The following is a 23,064-nucleotide window of genomic DNA, read 5'->3' as shown; positions in this document are numbered from 1 at the left end:
GAGGGTATCAGTGAACCAAAACCAGTGGAAGGTTAGGAGAGGGGACGAGGGAAGTACAACTGTTTCCCTGTTTGTACTGTTCCCTAGGTTTCTCTTTGTAGCTAGTGGTGGGGATGTAGTGATGGTGTGGACCCGCACGCCGGGCTTGAACTTGGAAGAACTCAGGCAGGAGATAAAGGAATGATTAAAAGACTAGAGAACATGTGTTGGAGTAAAAGTCAGCAGTTTGTTTTACACTTTAGTGATCCCCTTAGATAACCTTTATTTGATATCCAGTATGATTGTTTTGATTGCTTATGCCTTTGCCAGACTATGCCAGTTCCAGTTAAAGTTTTTTGTGTTACTTCATGGGGTAAGTTTGGTGTTGTGAACAGCAGGAGCATCGGGGATGCAAAATCCTGTGAATTCACCATAGGGCTCAAGAAGGCGTGTAGGACATAACCTTAGTTCTGAGGTCTCCCAACTTTCCCTTGAAGTGTGTCGTCTCCATTGCATAATGTTTATCCTAGAATGCCTCTTTTTGGCAAGTTTTGTTCTTGTTAAAATCTCTTGTCCCACTTAGAACTTACTTCAGAAGTAGAACTAGGTAAATGCCATTTTGCTCAAAGACCACTCTGGAGTTGTTCCTAGTGGGGAGAAAAAAATAATACTGACTCCTTCCACATGAAATTGAGTTCTTCCAGTCATGAAGCCCTTGAAAAGCACGCTCTGTGCCCACAGACATTGGTGCCATTATGCCAGTTCCTCACCCATAATGTTGTCTGAGCTCAATGGTCCAGCAGCTGCACCTAGCAAGGAGTTTTTCCTGACACCCATAAAGCCCTAGTTGTCAGACCCACTGCAGTTGTGGTGCAGACTGTGGTTGTTTTGTCTTGCTGTGGTGGGAGGAGGTGAAAAGCATGGTAGGAGTTGGCAGGTGATAAGGCATAACCACGATAAAGTGGAATAGATTGGTTCTTGTGCCCTTCAGTTCCAACAAAGAGGCCAGAGGCCTATACAAGGCTCAGAATCATTAAACCACACATTTCAGAGGTTGTTTGTTTGTTTGTTTGTTTTAAATGTCTATTCCTGCTTTGAGAAGAATTATATTTCTGGTTAGGGTTGGAGAGGTACTGTGGTGTCAGTAAGGTGTTTGGGCTGTGCTATATAATCCTAACCTGAAGACCTAGCTGCTGTTAGCCCTCACATCTGATATGGCTGTTACTTGATATTTTTCCATCTCTGTCTCTAACAGATGTTAGAGCACAGCTCCATACCCAGAGCCATCTGAGAAGGTAATCCGAACAAAAAGGAAAAAGAACCACTAGATCTCATGTTTGAGCTCGACACAGGGCCATAACATTGGCAATTGATACAGGGAGGAGGAGACATAGTTCACGAAAAGCTTTCTGGTCAAAACTATTGGGAGTGCTGCAGATACAGCTTTCCGTAAGAGATTAAGATTAAAAGAACCCCGTACATCTCAGAAAGCAGGTTCCAGGACAGGAGTACAAGCACAGTCTCCCCTCCTGCTCTGCAGACCCTGCTTGTTGCCTGTGTTTGCTGGCTCATCTTAGTTGCAAGACTTGTCTCCACCTCCCCACTGCCTGAGAGGCAGTGCAGAGTGAAGGGCCAGAGATCTGCAAACTTTGGAGAAACACAGAAAAGATTTTTACCTTCACAGCAGTGCCTCTTAGCATTTGAATTCAGGGCTCCTTTTAGGAGTCCAGGGTCTCCTGGCTCAGTCTGCTTTTGAGGGAGAAGGCTTTCACTGATAGATTTGAAGGCATGATTCTGCGTACCTTGTGCTACACAGTTTGTACTGTGCACTTTTAGTCCAAAGTAAATACCTGATCTTTGATGTTTACTTTTATTTGTCATGGTGTTAGAAAAGTATCTCAGATTTTCTGATTCCTGGTACGTTTGTTTATTTAACTACTCACTTAAAAAGTACCATAATCTCTTTTTTGTACCACAATTTCCTAAGTCATAATTTCTTCAATATGTCTTTGCAGATAGCGATGTGAGTTGAAGGTTTTATACATACAGGCACCTAAAAGGGAGGTTTTAAGATAAAGCACCCTCTGGAATGTATTGATAAATAGGGGACCAAGGGGAAGACAAAAGTTAGGATAACAGTTTTCTTGAGTGCCCTGCTTCTCTGTCACCTTAAATTCTAGTGCCCTTATGAAGAAGAGGGGCTTCATACATGGACTTGTAGTGTAGTGAAGTTGTTAATTGAAAGCAGATAGTGCTGGGATGCTGATCACTGCCTGGTCCTTTTCTGGGAGCTTTGAGAGTAATGAAGACAAAGTCCTGGTTCTTTGCAAACTCACATCAGTAATCATAAAGGGCAATCCCTGTGAATGTCCTGTTGGACCAGATTTGTCTCTCAAGAGCCTATAGTGCATTAACCAAAGCTGTGAATAGGGGGTGGAGTGGTTTGCCTTCTGCATAATGAAGGAGCAGCAAATGGACTTCTGTGTGAAAGAGCAGGGATCAGCAGGTTACAAAGCTGTGAAAACAAGATGAAATAGACTCTGTGAAGGAAGAGGAGAAAGAGAAAAGGTGGCATTGGAGAGGACAGCAGCTGGGATCTTCAGAGCTTGATGTTCTGGTTTAACTGCTTGTTCCTGTCCTGCTCCTTAAATTCCTGCTGAGAGACTCTAGCCTTTTCTTATTCCCTTCCTTCTTATACTGGAGGGGCTTCCTTTCCTTTTTTTCACTTTATCTAAGGCAGGGAGTGGGAATAGGGAAGGTGTTCATGTGTAATATTTGTACGGTATCACTATGCAAGTAATAAATCACACACTACATGCTTAGACAATTTACTGCCGGCTTTTGTATATGCTGTGACAAGTGCTCAAAAGGTCAAAAAAGCTTCCTTAACAAATTTGATAAGATAATGCAGTGAGCTGTAACATCATGAAGTCCTGGGGGCCATAGACCAGAATAGAAGAAATAATTATGCATGGTAATGGGTAATTACAGATAATGGCCTTTTTTGGGGGTGGCAGAAAATTACACAACCCCACAGCTTTGCCTGAAATGAACATTGTCTAGCGCATTAACTTTATATCAAGCTAAAAGTTCAATGCTGGAACCAAAGATAATCCACAACTTCTAATGGGAAGGGAACAGAAATACTCCAACCAAAGACAGAGCGAGTGTGTGGGTTTTGTTCCTTGGCAGGCAGCGTTTCTCAGCAGAAAGTAATAGTGCCAGCTTTCTTTGACATCTGAAATAGCTCTGTCATGATTGTTTGGTGGGAGAAACACATTGTACCAGAGTTTCTGATTGTGATGTTAGGGAGTGATTTCATACTGGCCTTGTTCAAGGCTACTGTCCAACCTCAAAGCCAGATACAAATTGAACTAAACTAATGCATTGCAAGACTTAATATTGCTAAACCACCTGATAGGAGTGTGTCAGTGCTTTATGTACTGAGCGAGGAGAAATTGTCAGGTAGAGATACAAGATTCTTTTGAGGTATGAAGGCAGGTATTTCCTGATTGAATACTTTTTTGTGTGTGTTTTAATGGTATAGCTGTCCCTGCTGTAGAAGCTGGGTTGCAGGAAGTATTGAATGTGGTGAAAACAGTCACTCTAAATTGAAAACTGCATGAAATGTAAATTTACCAGTAGCTGAGCTTTGCTTAGTGAGCAGTGCTTACCTGCTCCTTAGTCACTGTGTTACTTGAGTAGTCACAGTTACGTATTTTCAACAGCAGAGCTGTGTATGTGCAGAGTCTCTGTAGGCATAGAAAAACCAGAAACTGTTAAGCATTGGTTTTTATAAGAACACATGCCAATAAATGGGGGCAGTGAAATTCCCTTAATTGCCACAGTGTATACACAAATACCTTTTCTGAAATGCACAATCAGAGACTAATCTGGTCTAATGCCACACGACTAGATTGAAGCATGCTATGGCATGCTCCCAGACATTGAAATGTGGCTCTGCTCTCTGATTTATAAAACAGTTACTGGTGTGCACCTGTCACAAATAAGCAGACTAATAATCTCCCCCAGATTTCTGTGTGGTCCAGTAAACATTCCCAGTATGCACTTTGGTGCTACCACCCTGTTTTACATGCTAAGAAAGTCTAATAGTATGGACTCTATGTCATTTGACCTCATATCAGAGGCTTACCCAGACATACTTAAATTACCATTGCTAGCATATAGTAAAATGTAAGACTGGCCCTTAACAGTACCAGTAGGAATAGAAAATACTCCATGTTTTTATGTAGCCTTCAAATTTCAGTGTACTTTTCCGTATATATCCTTAAAAACACATTTGCATCTGCAAGAAAGAGATGATGATGGAAATTCCTGTAAATTACCTGGCTTTTCTCCTCCCAAATGATCTATATACTGGCCTCTGCGTTGATTTTGCCATGCATATCCGCAATTTGTGTAAATCGCCATAGCTTTATTGAAGTAAATGGTCTGAGACTGGTTTACATTACCTAAGGCCTGGACCAGTGTTTTTCACCGTGCTCCGCTAAGCGAAGGCAGGAGCCCATCATAGGTTACTGAATGTAAAAGACATATATGTGTAACTGACCCCTAGTACTCACCTTCTTTAAAAGAAAATACCAGCCACCCTGAAATGAATTACTGGTTAAATACTATTAATATGCCATAGAGCTGGAGAGTCGTCTACAACACTGAAAGATCAATACCAATATTTATTGTGCATCATATTGATCTTCTATGAAAGAGTGGGCCATATTTCACACTGTGTACATAGTGCAAAAAAAGTAGCATCGGTTGTCTACAGGAATTAGTAAAGACGTAGAAAAGAACTTAGAGATCCAAGGGCACAGCTGCTTGAAGAGGTGCTGTTGTCTTTGCTGCAAGAATGTTGCTTATGGATGGAGGGCCTGTGATGGCCCTACACGGTAGACTTGGTGTTCCAAAATCTGAGTGAAAATTTAAACAGCTTTATTTTTTTGTTACTATTATTCTAATTTCTGTACCTCCTTGAACAGGCTCAGTCCCATTTTTGATCATGTCATATTTGCAACTTCCATAATATTCAAATTTGTGTGCAATAGCAAGGGAAAGGCCCAGGAGCTCTTCCTACTTTTTCCATCTAGAGCATGAGGACAGCAAAGGCATAAGCCTAGCTCCTGCAGCAGATCTTGTATTTTAAAGTGCAGGTGGAGGGGCAGAGTGGGAGCTTGAGAATGCAGCAGGGGTTGCCTTCTTGAGAACTTAATTCATATCAAAAATTGCACCCTGATATGCAAGTGTTGTAATGCTGCAAGCTCTAAGGCAAGTGAGGACTCTCTTTGCTAGGAGAGCCATTCAGCTGTGTTGAATTACACTTGGAAGAAGGAAATCAGCTGAAAGCTGCTTTCTTAACTTTGGTGTTAGCTACTTGCTGGCAGTTGCTGGCAAGTCACAGGCTGACTTGGTGCAGCCTCCCTTGAGGAGAACACTGAGTTGGTTGAGCTGCTGGAGGCATGGCTGTAGGAAGGTTCAGCCAGTAGACAGGAGTCTACCCTTAGAGGTATGGGCCAAGAGTCAACCAAAGTAACCCCAGCTAGACAGTTACAGATGTTGATTCCTGTCTTTCCACATTTAGAAGTGTGGTGTCTCATGGGATTTAGGGAAAATGAACTCTTCGGACTCTGTTTCCTGTGCTGTCACAGGAGAGCTAAGTTCTTCAAGGAGCTGGATGTGTCTTTCCCTTAATTTGAACTTTTCCCTTTCCCTTTGCTCCTGTTTTTGTTGTTAATCTGCTGAGGCACATCTCTGTGGTGTGGCCCTGCAGCTCAGAATGGTTGTGTGTCAGAGATGTTACAAGGACCATGGATTTCATAACTGTGGGTTTATAAGAGAAAAATATCCCAGTTTGCTGATGCTTGGGGATTTATGCATATGGGTGGCTGGATGAATCAGCTCTGCAGACCAGCTTTGGAGATAACAGCTGATAGTAGTGTGAAGACTATTGGAGCATGGAGTGATGGCCAGAAAGAAAGCAGAGGACACTTCTGGTGGGTTTGTAACAGCCCTGAACTGGTGGGCATTGTGCAGCTACATAAAGGAAAATTCATTGTCAAAGTGTGACAAGTCAGACTTTGCACTGCTGGTGCCAAATGGTGGTAGCCCAAACCACAGATAGAAGATAGAGAAAAGAAGGATTAAAAAGCATTTTATTTTTTTCTCCTTCTAAATGCAACGGAATACTGACACTGCTGCTCTTCAGGAGGAAGCTGTAGCACTAACAGCATGACAGAGAATGACACAGAAGCATCAGGAATATCAGGAATGCTTGTGTGATTTGGTGGATAGCTATGGGTAGGTTTCTATTCCAGCCTAGCCCATCTTGTTGCATATTAGGAAGTGTAGTGCATAAGACCTTTCCAAAAGCTGCAACCATACCTGTTACTTTCTCCCCTTCTTCCTTTTAGCTGCTGGTACCTGGGGTCACTGATCTCTCCTGTGTATTAGAGAATCAGAATTACAGAATCATTTAGATTGGAAAAGACTTGTTAAGATTGTTGAGTCCAGCCTTTGACCCATCACCACCTTGTCCACTTGACCAGAACACTACCTGCCACATCCAGTCATTCCTTGAAACTCTCAAGGAATGATGATTCCACCACCTCCCTGGGCAGCACATTCCAATGCTTAACTACTCTTTCCATAAAGTTGTTTCTGATGTCCAACCTGAACCTTCACTGGCACAGCTTGAGGCTGTCTCCTGTCATTTTACCATTTCATACCTGGGAGAAGAGTCCAGCTACAAAACCCCACCTGACTACAACCTACTTTGAGGCAGTTGCAGAGAGCAGTAAGGTCCCCCTGAGCCTTTTTCCAGCCTAAATAACCCCAGCTCCCCCAGCCACTCCTCATAGGATCGGTGTTCCAGACCCTTCCTCTGCTCCACTGCCCTTCTCGGGACATGCTCCAGCACCTCATTGTCTTCCTTGGAGTGAGAGGCCCAAAACTGGATGCAGGATTTGAGGTGTGGCCTCCCCAATGCTGAGTTCAGGTGACAATCCCTGGCCTGCTCCTGCTGGCCACACTATTGCTGGCACAGGCCAGAATGCCATTGGCCTCCTTGGCCACCTGGGCACTGCTGGCTCCTGTTCAGCTGCTGTCACCAGCACCCCCAGGGCCTTTTCCTCTGGGCAGCTTTCCAGCCACTCTGCCCCAGCCTGTGGCACTGCCTGGGGCTGTTGTGACCCAAGGGCAGGACCCAGCTCTGGGCCTTGTTGAACCTCACAGCACGGCCTTGGCCCATGATCCAGCCTGTCCAGATCCCTCTGCAGAGCCTGCCTGCCCTCCAGCAGATCAACACTCCCACACAGCTTGGTGTTGTCCGTGAACTGACTGAGGGTAATCTTGATCCTCTCATCCATGTCATGTAGGTGTTAAAAGATGTCATCTTCCTGGTGCTAGTATTTTTAATGGGGAGTAGTAGCCATTCTAATGATGCACTGTAAATTGAAAGACATTGCAGATATTTTAGAAGAAATCGTGCATTTATGCAACTTAATGTAGTAGCCTTGTGAGGAGTTCAGCAGGTGACTGCCTTGCATGTCTCTCATGTGAAATCTGTATCCCAGCAAGGAATGTGTTGGAGGATTTTGCTTTTGGCTTCTATTTTGCAACATTTAAAGCAGAGCAATTGGAATGCAGCTTTATTTGAGAGGTAAGTTTAGGGAGGGGAGTCAAGCTTGTGCTGTGCTGGTGGTCTAAGTTTTGATTTTATCAGACACAGACAAAGGATCTAAGAGTCTTGCCCAGAAGCAGAATAATAACAATTAAAAAAATTAGTGAAAGTGGAAAAACTCTGAAAAGTCTTCTGTGGCATTGCAGGCACTTCTGTTTTATGTGCAAATTTGAGAAATACTCCAGATAAACACAGCCAGCTGACTTGGTTCAGAAATATAAGGTGCCAGAAGAATAAAACAGTCTTTGCTAATAAATAATTCATTGATGTCAACAGAACGATGTCATGAATGGGGGCACTGTGTAATTTAGTGACCTGGAAGGAGATGATCAATGATTGCAAAAAGCTTTCACTATAACTGAAGAAGTGAAAGAGAATTGTGTTGTAAATGGCAATAATTGGTAAAACTGATGATTTTAACTAGTATGCAGCTAACACACAGTACCATGAATGTTGTTATCACGACTTAGAGGCTGGTATGCCACCATATTCCGCCTACAGGTAAGTAGTCAAGATATGCAAACACCAAGAGAAAGATCCAGAACAAGCTATGCCTGCCTGAAATGTCTCCTAGGGCTGTTACTTCCTATGTGCCTGTTGCCCATGCTGCTTCATGTCCATACCAATAGTTCTTGTGAGCTCGTCCATATGCATTAAGCCACATTGTTTTCTTCTCCATAAAACAGTTGGACAACATGATGGGGAGAAGAGGGCCTCCTTACAGAGAACTGGTACAAGGCAGGCTCACAGACATGCAAACTAGAGCCAGAGCTGTAGATATGGAGGGATTTGGATGTTTGATTTTTTTCTCTTTAAATGTATATATAAGATTGTGATAGTTTTTTCTTGTGTTTGGCTTGGCAGTGTAACTGATGCCAAGTAGGAGAGAGAGCTTGGGTGTGCAATGCAACACCCAAACACCTTGTATTTTTTGTGCTTGCAATTATTGCAAGGCACTGGTTGACCATGGAGTGGGGAAATCATTGCTTCTCATTGTCTGAGGAGCTTCCCCATCTAAGGGAATGACAGGGAGGCAGACAGTGCCTGTGGGTAGTGTAGCCAGCTAACCCCTGGTCTGGAGGCACTCCAGAGTGGATGCAGCAAGTCACAAGCAGTATCTTTCTCCTCCTCCTCTTTTGCTAGCAGTGTGGATCTTGTTCTGCTCTCTGATTTTGTAGGTGCGGGAGCTAAATTTGGTTATGAAGGCTCAGCAAGGATTGAGGACCTTACTGCTCTCAGGTAGCGTGTGGGTTTCTGGGACACCTTGGCTGTTCCTGTGGTACTTTCCCCACTGCAGCTTCTCTTGCCTTGCAGCTTTTTGCCCTTCCTAGAGGCATGTTCAGAAAGTGTCCTCTCATCTTCAGGACGCTGGCTGGGAGGAGTCATTCTGTAGCTAGATCCTTCCTGCTTCTAGAGAGTTACAAGAGACTTGGCACACTGTTACACGTTAAAAAGTAGTGGGGGACTGCAAAGTTAGGTGATGTAAATCACTATCCTCATCAGTTGATACTGATTGAGAATTCAGAGCATTGTCTTAACCTGCAGTTGGTTTTGTCTGCTGTTACGCAGTCTGTGGTGTGTGTAGGTGGCAGTCTTGGACTCCTGAGTAGCTGTTGGTCCACTTGAGTTTTCACCAAAGACTCAGTCATGTTTAGCTTTCAGCTCCTACCTCTTCTTAATTACCACTCTCTGTCCGGCCTTTGTAAGGAGTTGTAGCTCATTAGAAGATAATGAGAGATAATGGTCTTTTTTTCTTTTCCAGAGGGACGGATGCTCGTTCAGGACATCCCTTCCATCCCCAGCAGAGGGCACTTGGAGAGCACATCTGAGCTGGTTGTGGACTCCGCCTACTACAGCAGTTTTTACCAACCGTCCCTGTATCCTTGTTATAACAACCTGTACAATTACTCCCAATACCAGATGGCAGTGGCCAGTGAGCCTTCCTCAAGTGAGACGGGGGGTACAATTGTAGGGTCGGCCATGAAGAACAGCCTTCGAAGTCTCCCAGCAACATACATGCCGAGCCAGTCAGGAAAACAGTGGCAGGTATGATCTCCTCTTTGCTGGCTTCATGGCAGTGCAAAACCAGAATCATACTCCAGGGTGGCATTAGGACCCATTTTGAAAATGTTAGACAAAATGGTCAGTTGCAATGCAGCATAACAAAAGCAATTCCATTGTGGGACAGTGATAGTGTTACAGATAAATTGCCACAAGCGCAAAGGGTGCACTAGCTTGATTTTGTCTTCTGTATTACGTGACAGTAGATCAGTAATTGTTTTCCAGAAAAAGAGGCCAACTCAATTGTCCAAGATAACATCCTGAGAGTCTCAGGTGTAATTTCTGGGAGGCTTTGCTCTTCAGAAACATGGGGTTTTTTTCCATGTTCACATCTGAGGTGCTGAGGTGACCCAGGGGACCATGCTGATGTGCAGTGGTTTGGTTGCAGTCAGTTGAATGTGATGTGGCATATTGCTAGTTGTGTGTTCTTCTAGCAATGGCAGTTCCAGTGCTTGTCATTTTGACTTGTGTAGCTCTGGTTACAGGCAGTACCTGAGAGATTCAAACCAGAGCTCTGTGTACTTTGTTAGGATATAAAGCAAATCAAGCCCTCGCACTCTAGGACTTGGTAATCATAGCCTCCAACTCGGTACCAGTCAAAAACTAGAAAAAGGAGAAATCTGGCGATGTGGGGAATTCTTGGCAAAGTGGAAGCATTTCAGTGGCTCCGGGACTGTTTGGTTTTGGACTGCAGAGATGTTGTTTCTGTGTGAGACTGAGCTGGTAAGGCTGTACTCTCTGAGTCTGTGTATGCTTGTGTCCCTTGTGTAAGGACAGGAGAGGGTAAACCTCTTCTGTAGAGCATCAAGACAGGTCACGCTGCTTCTGCAAAGTCTGTGTTGTGAAACCACTCAACAATGAAATGTCCACCAAAACCTCCTTGTATAAGTGAACAGATAGGTCATCCTGTTTGCTGACAGAGAGTTTCTCTAGCCAGGTCTCTCTGGCACAGGGACCAGCTCCAAAAGGGCGGGTTTTTTTTGATACCGAGAAGCTGAAATGAGGTGATTACAATTAATGTAGCATTTATTGCTATTCCGTGTCCCTTTTTCTGCCATGAGTACAGCTGTATGGGATAAAGAGTTCTCTGTCTTCCTTCTGTGGTGCAAGCCCATGCCATGAGAGCTTTCTTCTCAGCATGTTGATACATGAAGGTACACCCTTCCAATTGATGGCATCCTCTCCAGCCAATCACCAGGCCAAGGGGAAAGTTAGTTAAGGCTACAGGATTTTGTGTATGGTAATGGGGTAAGGTGCCAAGTGCTTTTTGAACTCTTTCGTTTTGGTTGATTGGGTTAGCCTGGTATAGAAGAGTATTTCAGATAGAGGGTTACCTCTCAAACATCTGCAGCACTTATATTGCTGATGCATGAAGATACCATCACAACACAAATGAAGGGCAGCAATATTTGCCTTTTGAAAATAGTGTTCTTGCAGGCTGCTAGTCCCACACTTCACCTAGCACATAGTGTTTGAGGAAGAGCTATGTGAGTAGCTTAAAACATGTTAAACCTTGGAATGAAGATGTGGTGTCCTTATGGTTCTGTTGTCACGTACTGTAATTTATATTAAAAGTCTTGGTTTAGAGACTCTGTGTCTCACTTGTGAGATCACCTGTTGCTTGTGGAACCTTTGACACCCTTAAAGAAATAAAAAGCAACTTTATGATTTCCATAATTCTCTTCAGGCCCTGCAGAAATGTACTTCTGCTTAAGTGCCATTCAGATTAATGAGATCTTGAAGAGGGAAGTAAGGAAAAAATGACATGGTTGGTGTCAAAAAGGACAATTTTCCTTCCACCAGCAGGCTCAAAGCTGTGGATGTCTCTTGTGCGATATATCGTATTATTTTGTTCACCTTTATGTGAATTTAATTATCTACCACATCTAAGATTTTAATTTCTCTGGAGCAGACCTTATGGGATCCCTCAGTGCTATTTTGGTTAGATGTCAGAGCAGAGAGAATAAAGGTGCTGCTTTTTGCCTAAAGAATTGATGTCTCCCCAGCTTCTAAATGCCCTAAAAGCAGGACCCACTTCTTCTCTGCAGTAGGGCAGGGTGTAGTTCAAGGTCAATCCTGTGTAACCTACAAGCTGTTTCTCAGACTGATCTGCAAGTAGGATTGCTACTGCTGGAAGAGGTGGGAGTCATAGGTTTTGCATACTCTTACAACAGCATAACATTGCACAAATAATCATAGAAAGTTTTAGTGAGAGGCTAGAAAACATTTGGTGGCAGTGGGTGTAGTGATGCTGAGGTTGTAAAAACCTGTGTGGCACTGAAGATGGTTTGTTTTAAGGGGAACAAGGTCTCAGTTTCTGCACATGGTTAAACATAATTCTGCTCATGTGGGTTACCAGCAATGGAAGTTCACAGAAATAGCATTAAATGGAGGATGAGTAACAAATGAGCTTTTCTGTAAAGCACAATAGGGAATTAAAGGAGAGTTTTATTCAAATCATGATCCTTGAAGAGGAATCAGACCTTGCTTACACCTTCAGGAGATTTTGCTGGCAAATCTGTGCATGGTTATTCTCCTCAGAAGAAACAGGGACTTTGCTGGGCTGCTTGTACTGACTGAATTTATTTTTTACATGTACAGGATTTCTTAACCAGACTCCAGTAGGAGTACAGCTTCTTATCTGACTTGTATTTATTGCTATAAGAGTATTGCTATAACTGTTTTGATCAAAGTGTTTGATCTTTGTTTCTTTGCAGGAAGCATAACTGGGCAGTGCCTGGTGTAACCAAATTAGGGCAGCTTGCTAAGGTGTGAGCTCACAGGAGGGTTTCTTTGATGGTAGAAGTCACCAGTGTGCTCACTGGAAGGTGTGCTAGTTTAAGCTGGGTAGACAAGACAGCTGGCTTTTCCAGGCTCAATTCGGCAAAGGCTCATGGATCCTAGATTAACTTTAACCACACAGGGAGAATTGCATATTTAAAGTAAGCTAACTTCTGGATGCAGACAAGGCCTTGAGCAGCCCAGCTGTCTGCTATTTCAGAATTTAGGGAGCAAGAGAGAGAATAGCCAGGGAGGAAACATGTGAGTGTGTGTGGGATGAGATGAGGATTAATGCATCATTGAGCATTGGCAAATAAACTGAATCACTGAATCTTTAATGTAGATTAATGTCAGATTTCATTAGTCTTTGTTCTTTGCAGAGGCTGGCGTGCTCAAATGGATTCATAAAGGTGCAAATATTTTATGTTTTTCTAGGTTTTCCTCATCTATATACAGTCACACCAGAAGCTGTATCCATCATGATTTGATAAGCATAATGAAGATTATTGTTTTGATTGAGAATCCTTTGGTCATTTATATTCTGCTGCTCCTGCCAGCTCTAAGGCAGATAATCAGATATGTTTGGTGTTGCAGCTGAGGAAGAGACGAGGCTAGGTTGGTAGGAAATGTAGCAGATTTGTTGGTTACTGTACCTCTCCTTTCACTCCAGCCCTATGTGAGCATCTGGAGTCTCCCTTGAAGCTCTTGTAATTGCTTATTACAATGGGAATTTGTGTGCATTCCATCCAGTTAACAGTAAAATCAGTTTGCAGCTAAGTGGGTTGGTGTACTTGGAAGTTGGTGCTTCTGAAATTGGTCTTGCTGCAGTAGGAGAATACACAGTGATTGCAGCCTTTTCTGTCACAGCAAAAGTAAAACCTTAATGGACACATCTGAATCTAATCAGACTTGATTTTCTAAGCTCACAAACTGCTGGCATGTGATCCACAGCACAAGTCTAGTCTGGACTTGTCGTGTGTTAACATCATCCCCAAAAAATGATTGAACTTCTGGTTCACGCAGCTAAACCATTAAAAATCAGCAAGATACAGAACGTGTCCCCACACCTGGGGACCAGTGGCTGCTTTTTCTTTGTTATTCTGGTAACTCCAGAGATCCTGCTCCTGGAACCTGGGAAAAGGTTAAGGATGGTGTGGAGGTTTTGGACACATTTCAGAATTTAATTTTCTCTTCTCTTCTCTTCTCTTCTCTTCTCTTCTCTTCTCTTCTCTTCTCTTCTCTTCTCTTCTCTTCTCTTCTCTTCTCTTCTCTTCTCTTCTCTTCTCTTCTCTTCTCTTCTCTTCTCTTCTCTTCTCTTCTCATGCAGCTTGGCAAAGCAGTATTCTTATTTTCAGAACCTCAACTTTTTTGTTCTTTCCTTACACCAGTTTAGAGCAAAAATAAATATGTGTGAGAAACTGGGAAAATTTTTACTTATTTTCTAGTGTGGGATTTACATTTACCATCTGAAAATGAAATATTTAGTATTGCTGATGGAGGAATTTGCTTTTTAAGGATTTCTTGGAAGTACCAAACTTGAAAAAACTCTTTTACTAAATCCAGAAGAATGTGGCTGTGATGGGACAGCCAGGAGTTTGAAGAATAGCCACTTGCTAGTAAAGAAAGATGGCTCTTTTTGACTTCTGCCACCTACTTCTGCTTCCTGGCCCAGTATTCCTCCAAAAAGCCTGTCTCTCTTACAGAAACTGCAGCCATACTCTCCAGAAGTCAGTGTAAAATGTATGCATGTGTGTGTAAATATATACACATTGTGCAAGTCACCCAAGACAGTCCCAATTTTATGTGTAAGCAGTGAATTATATACTGTATTCATAACATACCCTTCACACTACAGATTTATGCTAAAAGTATCCTAATGTTTCTGACAGCTCATGTGTGACATGAATGCAATCCATATTTCTTGGAGGAGCTAATCTAAGTGGTTTATTTTCCAATACTGCTGATAGGGCTATATCTCTAGGTGTCACTGCAGTTGAGATTGTGATGGTAACATATTGTTTATGGGTCACTGCCTTTGTCTAAAAGAATAGCTTGGAACAGAATAGCAAAGGTTAATTAAGTTTGTCTATCAAGGGGGGACAGATATAGATGTGTCTTGTATTTTCTGTGCTAGAATCAAAGTAAGTCAAGGCAGGGTATCATAGACTCATTTTTTCCTTGTGCTGGAAAACATGCTCAGCTAGTTTTAGGAATGAAACACCTTGGGCAGCATGAGTGCAACAGTAGTTGTGAGAGGTCAGTAGCATTGCAAGGTGGGAGAGTTGTAGCAAACCTGGTTTAGAGCTGCAGAAACTGAGGCAGGGAGGTGTTAAATAACTTGAGACAGTCACACAGCTCACAGGTGACAGAAGGGAAATTACTGCTGCCTGAATTTCCATTTCATTGTCCAGTGGATGCCTTCTTGCCCATGCCAAAAACCAACCTATTTTTGAATTCTGTTGTTTGCAAGCAGTGACACAAATGCAATTTTATGCCCCCTAAAATTACTTTTAAGATCAAGACAGAAGGAGGAGGTTATGTTAAACTTTAAAGTTTCTCTGATGTTTCCGTAATTACTGAGTTTGGTAAGTTTATTGCTGAGTCACAGGTGAAATAAAAGGATGAAAATCCCCAGTAAAGTGATTTGGCCAAGATCATGTGGCACACCAATGGCAGAGCTGAAAGATTGCACTTTGATCTCCTCTGTTGCTTTGAAATTTTTTTCAGCCCTTGTCACCCAGGAGAAGCATCTATGACCTCCTCCTGTCTTTCTTGGAAACAAGCCCCATAGTCAGGATCAACTGCAGAGTGTGAGGGTACTGCTTAAATAACAGTGGTGTGCTCACAAGATTGTGTCTGGCAGCTTCTGCAAATAAAATAATTACACAGGTGATGTTTTGGCTAAATAAATATCTGGGAAGGGCGGGACCATTTTCTAATCTCTGAGGTTAGAGAGGTGAGTCACCACTTGGTCTCTGCTTTGACACCTTCCTGTTTCTGGTTAGGTCACCTTCTCTTCTCAGCTCTTCCTTCATGAAGAAGATATGTAGAGGTTGTGTAGATGCTGCCAGAAACTTGGGAAGAGAAACTGGGCTTTACATACTGCTCCACCAGCTATTGAGAAAGTTTTTTTACAGGAATGGTCTGATGCAAAATAATTTTCCTCATGTTTTCCCTGGATTTTGCTATGGACACAGCTGGAGGGCTGCACTGACCATTTTGCTCAGTGGTGACCAAGTCCTGTTTCCAGTTTATCTGTGTGAGGGAAAACTGTTGCTGCCTCTCAGTTCCTCAAAATGGCTTTTGAAGGCACAAGGAAAGAATTTCCAGTGCACTCATGGCCTTCCACTTCCAATCAGGCTATATTTATTTGTTCATGAATTGTAAGCATCCCACCATTGCTTGCAGTACATCTTTTAAAACATTACTGAGTGTGTGCTATATTGTACAATTTAGGAGAACCTGTAAATGTTGCATAGGCCAGCTGCTGCTCCAATGATATGTGTCTCCCACTAAAGTCTGTGAGGTGCTTGGTGAATCCTGCAGCTGGAGCAGGGCACAAGCAGTGGGTGGCTGGAGGGGAAGCAACTTAGGAGCTCAGATTGCCCCGTGCAAAGAGTAATGCATGCCTTTCCCTTCCGCAGTTCTTGCTCACCTAAAATACGCCTTGTTCTTTTGGCATGTAGCCTGCACTGATACAAACTAGACTGGTTTGTGGGACTGTCCCAGCTCATGCCTGTCTCAGCTTTGTTGTAGGTGTGGAAAGGACAAGAGAGGCAGGAGACATCAGAAGGCCAGGAATTCTCCTGTGATCCCTGCATTACCCCAGCATTCTGCCTGGACAGGACCTAGGACAGGATCCCAAACCTGGTACCTGACTGTAGCATTTGGAAAGCTGAACTGCCCCAGGTTGAAAATGATCTGAGTATTCCAGGGCCTCCCTAAGGCTGTCTTGATCTCCCTTTTTGGAATCCCAAAACCTGAAAGGACTCCATGGAGCTGCAGGAGTTAATACAGAATACAGATTAATACAAATGCCCCTTCTCATCAGGCAGTGGTCTCCTAAGCCCCCTTTTTAATGCAGCACTGAGGTCAAGAATTTTTACAACTGGTTGTTTTTTTATTGTTACTGTAAAATAGGATTGCTAAGCACTATAAAAAGGAGGTCTTATGGTTCAGATTTACCGTGGTGTGGATTCTAAACTGTTCAATAAAACAAAACCAAAAGTTTTTAGATTTTCTTCAGTTGTTAATATGCAGCATATTCTTTGCAGAGCCAAGCCTCTGGCTGTCAGTTGAACTGTGGTTCGTAGACTTGGTGTGGGTAATAAGATTATAAAACATGTCTCTTGCTAGCCAGCTACCACACACTAATATTAATAGTAGTAATAATTCATTGCATCTAGGGATTTTAAGTGAGTTGTTTTTTTAAGAAATGGAGAAAACCCCTAAAAGAAGTGTTGAAAAGAGGCAGATCACTGGATCCACTCTACAGGGAGGGGAAACGTGTGCATGATTGAGTCAGTGACAGGGAGTAATCATTCCATTTTGTTACAGCTGAAATAATGCTGTCCCCTGCAAGCAACTTTTCTCAGTTGTACATGTGCATATGGTCTTGCACAAGGGAGAAGCAGAGATGTGAGATCTGTGGATGCTGCCCTGCCCCACCAAGGGAAGGAAGACTGCAACACAGCATAGATGAGTTTGCTAACTTTTGTTTTCTCCCAATACTTCCAGGGCTGTTGCGCTTTGCAGGTGTGCAGATTCAAAATGCACTTTGGACTGTGCTTTTGGGTAGTTTATACTGCACAGCAGCAAGGTTCTGTTGAGGGAGTCTTGTTTCCAAAAAGGAGAGTGCCCTTCGTCAGAAGAGGAGAAGCAATGTCAGTGGTTCTTTTGAGTTCAGTCTTCCTCAGGATGACTCACTAAGTTTTTGAAGAGCAATTTACTATTTATTCTGGGTGAAACTTCAGTGTGTGTTTAACTTCTTCTGCATGTGGAAGTAGAAAACAAAAATTTTAAGTATCACTTTAATTTGTAGTAGAAAAACTCTTAACTTTCACAGGCTAAAAGCAAGTCCCTCAGTATATGTGCAAGTATATGCAACTATGCTGCTGTCAGAAGTCAGGCGGAGGTTCACTTTGCTTCCTGTGAACAGCCACCTTTCTCTCTCTTCACTTAATCTCACTGCAAACATGCCTCAGAGAGCATCAGCGGGATTTTATGTGGCTCGGGCCACATTATTTGAAGCATATGAAAATGGATATGGGATTCTTCTTACAGGGGCCCTTGGAAAACAAAAGGGGTGACTGCATTTTGGGGTGGTTCTGGGAGGTGCTGGTGTCTCCTACCACCAGGACCAGACCCTGTAAGTCAGCTGACATGGGACAGCCTTCTGAGACAGCTGGTTCACACCCAGCCTCCCCTGCTCCCTGGCTCTGAGCTTTGCAGCCGGGGAAGGGCTGAGGGGCAGTGCTTCAGGCACAGCTGGGGGACCCAAGGGGGCCACAGTGGAGGAGGCAGACCTGTGGTGGGACGTAGCTGAAAAGGCTGCCAAGCATGTCTGCTTACACAGACATTGTGTGATGGCATAGCTGGATGTGCATTATTGTTGGCACTGCTACTACTGTAACCAGTACAAAACTCTGATGTTTTGTGTCTGCCCAGAAGCTTTCCATCTTTCAGTCATTCACTTCCCAGCATACTTAGGGAAACCAACTAGTGTTATCTTTCCTGTTGAAAATGTTAATCTTGTAAAGTGGTTTGACTGCATTTCTGGAGTAGAGGCCACGTTGCATTGTGGGGCTTTGTAACAAGTAATAGTAGTTGGTTGTTCTTCCATAAAACACAAATTTAAGAAAGCATTACCACTTCTCTGAGATCAGTTTGGATGATATCAGGGCATTGGAATAGGATAAACTTTGGTTTCTGACTGTTGCCACTTTGCTGCAATGTGTGGAAAAGGGGTATCTGGTGGATGCCGTGTTGGCATAGCAGACCTCTTGGCTGGTGTCGAGTTGTGGCTCCACAACTAGCCTCTTCTGTAATCTAAATACAGCTTGCTTTTTTCAGTAACTCAGAAAAATGTTTTTGCTATCTTATGGTGTGGTAAGAAAAACAGTGTGTTTGTTTTTGTGTGTGTCACTGCTCAGTGCCATGGAGTATATCCTGTGAGAGTCGGTCAATAGGACTGTCCTCCTTAGCCACCCAGCAGGTCCCTGGCAGGGCAGTTACCCCCAGTCTGAGATGGGTTAGTCTTTGGGGGGTGTAGGAGCTGCATGGACACTTCACCTCTGACACTGGCCAGGTGTATATGCTTGTCTGTGCCATAAGCTGGGGACTTGGTGGGAAGCTGCTTGCAGTGAAGAGTTCTTGCTGGTGTGCCAGATGCATCTCCATCTGCAGTAAGATAAAACAGCCATAGGTCTGCTGCTGCTGCTGCTGCTGCTGCTGCTGCTGCTGCTGCTGCTGCTGCTGCTGCTGCTGCTGCTGCTGCTGCTGCTGCTGCTGCTGCTGCTGCTGCTGCTGCTGGGTCACATCTCAATACCACACAACCTGTAGCTGGTCAGTGTGGGAAGACTGTGAAGCCACCAAATCAAAAACACAAGGCCAGCATGTCAGAATTTTACTTCCTGTGCATCCACTGTCACCTCCTTCAAAGCCATGGAGGAGTGTGGGAGAGGGATAGTGGGATGCCCCCATGACATTGGGGCTTGGCTCTCACAGGCTGCTGTTGCATTTCTCTCTCCTGACAGGTGAAAGGCATGGAGAGACACCATGCCGTCAGCTCCCAGTACCGCATGTGCTCCTACTACCCACCTGCCTCCTACTTGGGACAGGGGGTTGGTGCTCCCATGTGCCTACCCCAAATCCTGACCTCTGAGGACATCCCCTCCTCCTCGGAGTCAAAAGCAAGAGGTAAGTGCACCCACTGTGGCACATGGCACCACCTTTCCTTGGACCTGCACCCAGGAGGTGTGGGTTGCTGCTGGGAAGGAAGCTAAGCATAATAAAGTAGCTGTTTTAGAGATAGTGACTAATTTCTGGAAGGCTTGTAGTGTGGTGGCAAAGTAAGGCTAATGGTGTACAGACATGCAGTCTTCACTTCAGAAGCTTCATGGTTCAGGAGTCCAATCAGCTGTACCTTCTACACTTACTTGTCTCTTAAGTTGTACAGCTGTACTCGAGATGCTGTTGTTGGTGCTTAGCACCTGGCTCCCTCACAAGAGTAAATAACCATCTTTGCTTCAACCTCCAAATTACCTTTCTTCTCAGAAATGCTGTGATTTTTTCCACAGGCCTCCCATTGAGTCTTTGCCATCCTTTCTGAACAACATGTGGTAACTGCTGCATCCCAACCATATAATGAAGCCCTTTACAGACTTGCTTCCAGGTTGTTTTTTTTTCAAACTCATACCATGTTACTTAATTTAAAACTACTGCAGATAAATCTTTCTTTCCATTTTGTGTTTCACTGTCCTAAGGATTACTGTAATCCGCAGTAATTTCCAGCGCTGGTGAATTTACCCTGTGGTTTTGACAATGTTTCTCACACTTCCTTGTTCCCTTACTCCTGTAGCAGACAGTGCTGACATAGGTGTTAACATGGCTCTGCTGGAGTAATCCAACTCCACTGAGCTGCCTCTCCATCACTGAATCAGGTCAGTAACTGATGCTGGAGAAATATGAGAAACAGAGAACAGAATCTTCACACTCTCTGGCATTCAAAGGTATCCTGAGCCAGGACAATAAGCTTTTCATACATTTTGTTTCTCTGTACCAATCAACTTGGCTTAATTTTGTATGGTCTGTAGGAAGTATATTTTTTCATTTACTTCACACCTGTCAAGTTTCAGTGGGTTGTTTTTGTTGTTTTTTTTTTTTATTTCACAGAGTCACAACACTGATAACAGCATCCATCCTCATTTGCTTCTATTTCCTTCTACACTGAAATTAGTTTTCTCCTTTTCTGTCTGGTGGAAGGATGTATGTTGATAGGTTCCATAATTGTTCTCAGTCATAGTCCTTCTGTGGCTGAAGTCTTGGTGTCTGTTTCAGTTGTGTCATGACAAGACCTTAAGGATTCAAATGATGTTTTGGACGATGAAGTGTATATGTGGCTTGTGTAAGTCAGTACTGAGCCCTTGTATTCACTGACTCCAGAATCATTTTTGTTGAGGAGGTGGCTGTTCTTACATCGTGGCTGTTTCTGAAAGTCTTCCAACTAATAGTGGCATGTTAGATAGATGAAGAAATAATACATGGTATGATGAAACCTTAGACTTTTTCTCCTTCTCCAGTAGTTTTAAATGGCTTAGAGAAATCAGTGATCCTTGGTTCATTTTCCTTCTCTTTTCTTCAACTTTATTTTATTTCCTCTTTTCTAACCACCACTGAACGGTGACGTCTTCCTTTCTGCCCATTGGTTGGAGAAGCAGTTGGTTTTATGCTCAACTGCGGTTGACACTTTTTCTTGCATCCATCACTACTAACTCACTAAGAAGTCTTACCAGCCAAGTGTTTTTAAAAACAGACAAAAGACCTTATACCCTTTGTTCCCAAATGCACTTCAGCAATTTTTCATCACTCTAGAAAAAAAATTATACGTAATGTTCCACTGATTTTTAAACTGCATAAATACTGTATTTTCAATAATCCCTGACTGCTTCTCCAGACACTATTCCACACACAGATATTGTTCCCTAAGTTACACCATCAATCAGAAACCGACAAGCAGTGAGATGTAATTTACTGAGATCAAACAGCATTTTCCAGACTCTGAAGAAGTGTTTTTCCATAGCAGGGAGCTAGTGGGTAAAAGAGGCACCAATGTTTTTTGGAAGAAATTTGAACCCATGAGCAGTATCACAGCCAACAAGCTTCTTAGAAGCATCTTCTTAGGCATGTTCTTGGAAGAGATGTTTTTACTTTTTCTGTCTATAGACAAAGTGATACTCCCAGGAAATGCATGATTTACTCTTCCATGACATTTTTCTTGTGGTGCTTTTCACAGACCTCAGAGGTTTCTTGCCTCTTTATTGTCACCTGTGTGAGTGCTGAGTGGATCCTGTGTATTAAAGAGGATCGGTTGTTTCCCCAAATATTGACTGCACATGTTGCGGTTGCTGTCTCCTACAAAAGACATGTTCTTAAATATTTCTCTGTTGATTGTTGGGCTGAATTTTCTGTCCAGTGCCTGACTGCCTTTGTTATGAAGCCTAAGTGACGTCTTGCTGCAAGGTTAGTGGTTGCTACTTGCTGAAGACAACTCTAGTGCATGTTTTAAAGAAGCAAATCATACTTTATTAATTTCTTTTGTATGTTTGAAGTGGAAGTCATGCTCAGAGACTTCCTTTTTAAAATATGCATTGATGGATTTTAGATCAAGAAGGGAACATAATTTGCTATATGATGTAGACTGTAAAACTTAACCTAAACTCCTGCAGCAAACCTGTAACTATATTTTTAAGATCTCTGTGAAGACTTAACATATTCCTAACCCAGAAATTTCGCAGAAGGGTAACAATGTGCTTAGAGGAGCTGCAGGTCAAAATAAAAAATTGATTTTTAGCCACATTTTCAAAATGTGCATCTTTAGCAAAAATGGCTATTAAATTCCCAGGCACGAGTCTGCAGTAGTCTTAAAACACACACATGCAGTCTAATACCCGCAATTCAGCTGCAGCTTCAGCATTATAGAGGCTTTGCCAGTTCATGTGTTGCCTTGGTATTTAAGTGACACCATTTAACTAATTTTGTTCTGGCAAGTTAACTTCCTGCTTAGACCAGTTACAGTAAGAGGGATGAGAGATGAACTAGCAGATCTACACTTTCTTTCTTCCACTGATATGAAGATCTCTGGAAGCTTCTAGCACTTGTGCAGGACCATCATGGCATGTTACAGTGTCTTGCATGTAGTAATGGGCTGATGTTTTCTGAGTGGCAAAATACCATCAGTCAACCTCCTTGCAGTCTGAAGAGTTTCCAAGTAAAATATTTTGCTTCCAGCTAAGCACAGCTGCTGCCTTTTCAGCAGAAACTGGAGAAAAAAGGGGAGACAAAGCTGATAAACCAGTGACAAACAGCAAAGGATGTTTTTAGAAGGCTTCCTTAGGTCACCAAGTTTTTAGGCAGTAATTTCTAGGTAGGAGGGAGATTTTATACAAATTATTTCCTTCTTTTTTCTTCAAAAGCAGTAGGAGGAAAATGTATATGAGAATGTTGTCAAATCTTGTGATGTGCATGCAAAAGCATAGTTTTGGAAGACCAGCTGAGAAGTGGGGATGTGAGAGTGGGACACAACAAGGTATTTAATCTCCAAAAGCCAAATACTTTGTTTCTGTGGGACAGTTGCGTGCTTCTTTTTTTTTTCTTTTTTTTTTTTTTTTCTTTTTTTTTCAATGAAGCTTCTTAGGTTTGGCTCACTACCCAGAATAGTCTTAACACCTTCCACAGATTTGCAGTCAGACACTCCAGCATTTGTAATTGTGAAATACCCTGTGCACGACCTTGGTTTGAGAGAGCAAGAAAGCTCATGCGAGGCACATGCC

General features: G+C 43.0%; 1 protein-coding gene across 1 annotated transcript in view; it reads left to right on the top strand.

The window, feature by feature from the left end:
* Window positions 1-23,064, top strand: part of DMRT1 (doublesex and mab-3 related transcription factor 1) — a 58,524-nt gene that overhangs the window by 14,131 nt on the left and 21,329 nt on the right. Inside the window, exons 3-4 of the mRNA XM_005522765.2 lie at window positions 9,435-9,718; window positions 19,270-19,432. Coding sequence (XP_005522822.2) covers window positions 9,435-9,718; window positions 19,270-19,432 — 447 coding nt within the window. The remainder of the gene's footprint in view (window positions 1-9,434; window positions 9,719-19,269; window positions 19,433-23,064) is intronic.

Source organism: Pseudopodoces humilis, chromosome 4 (genome assembly GCF_049639895.1).
Source record: "Pseudopodoces humilis isolate 2021_Gansu_Grassland_sample_001 chromosome 4, ASM4963989v1, whole genome shotgun sequence".
Lineage (NCBI taxonomy): Eukaryota > Metazoa > Chordata > Aves > Passeriformes > Paridae > Pseudopodoces > Pseudopodoces humilis.
This window is presented reverse-complemented; position numbering and strand designations above follow the sequence as displayed.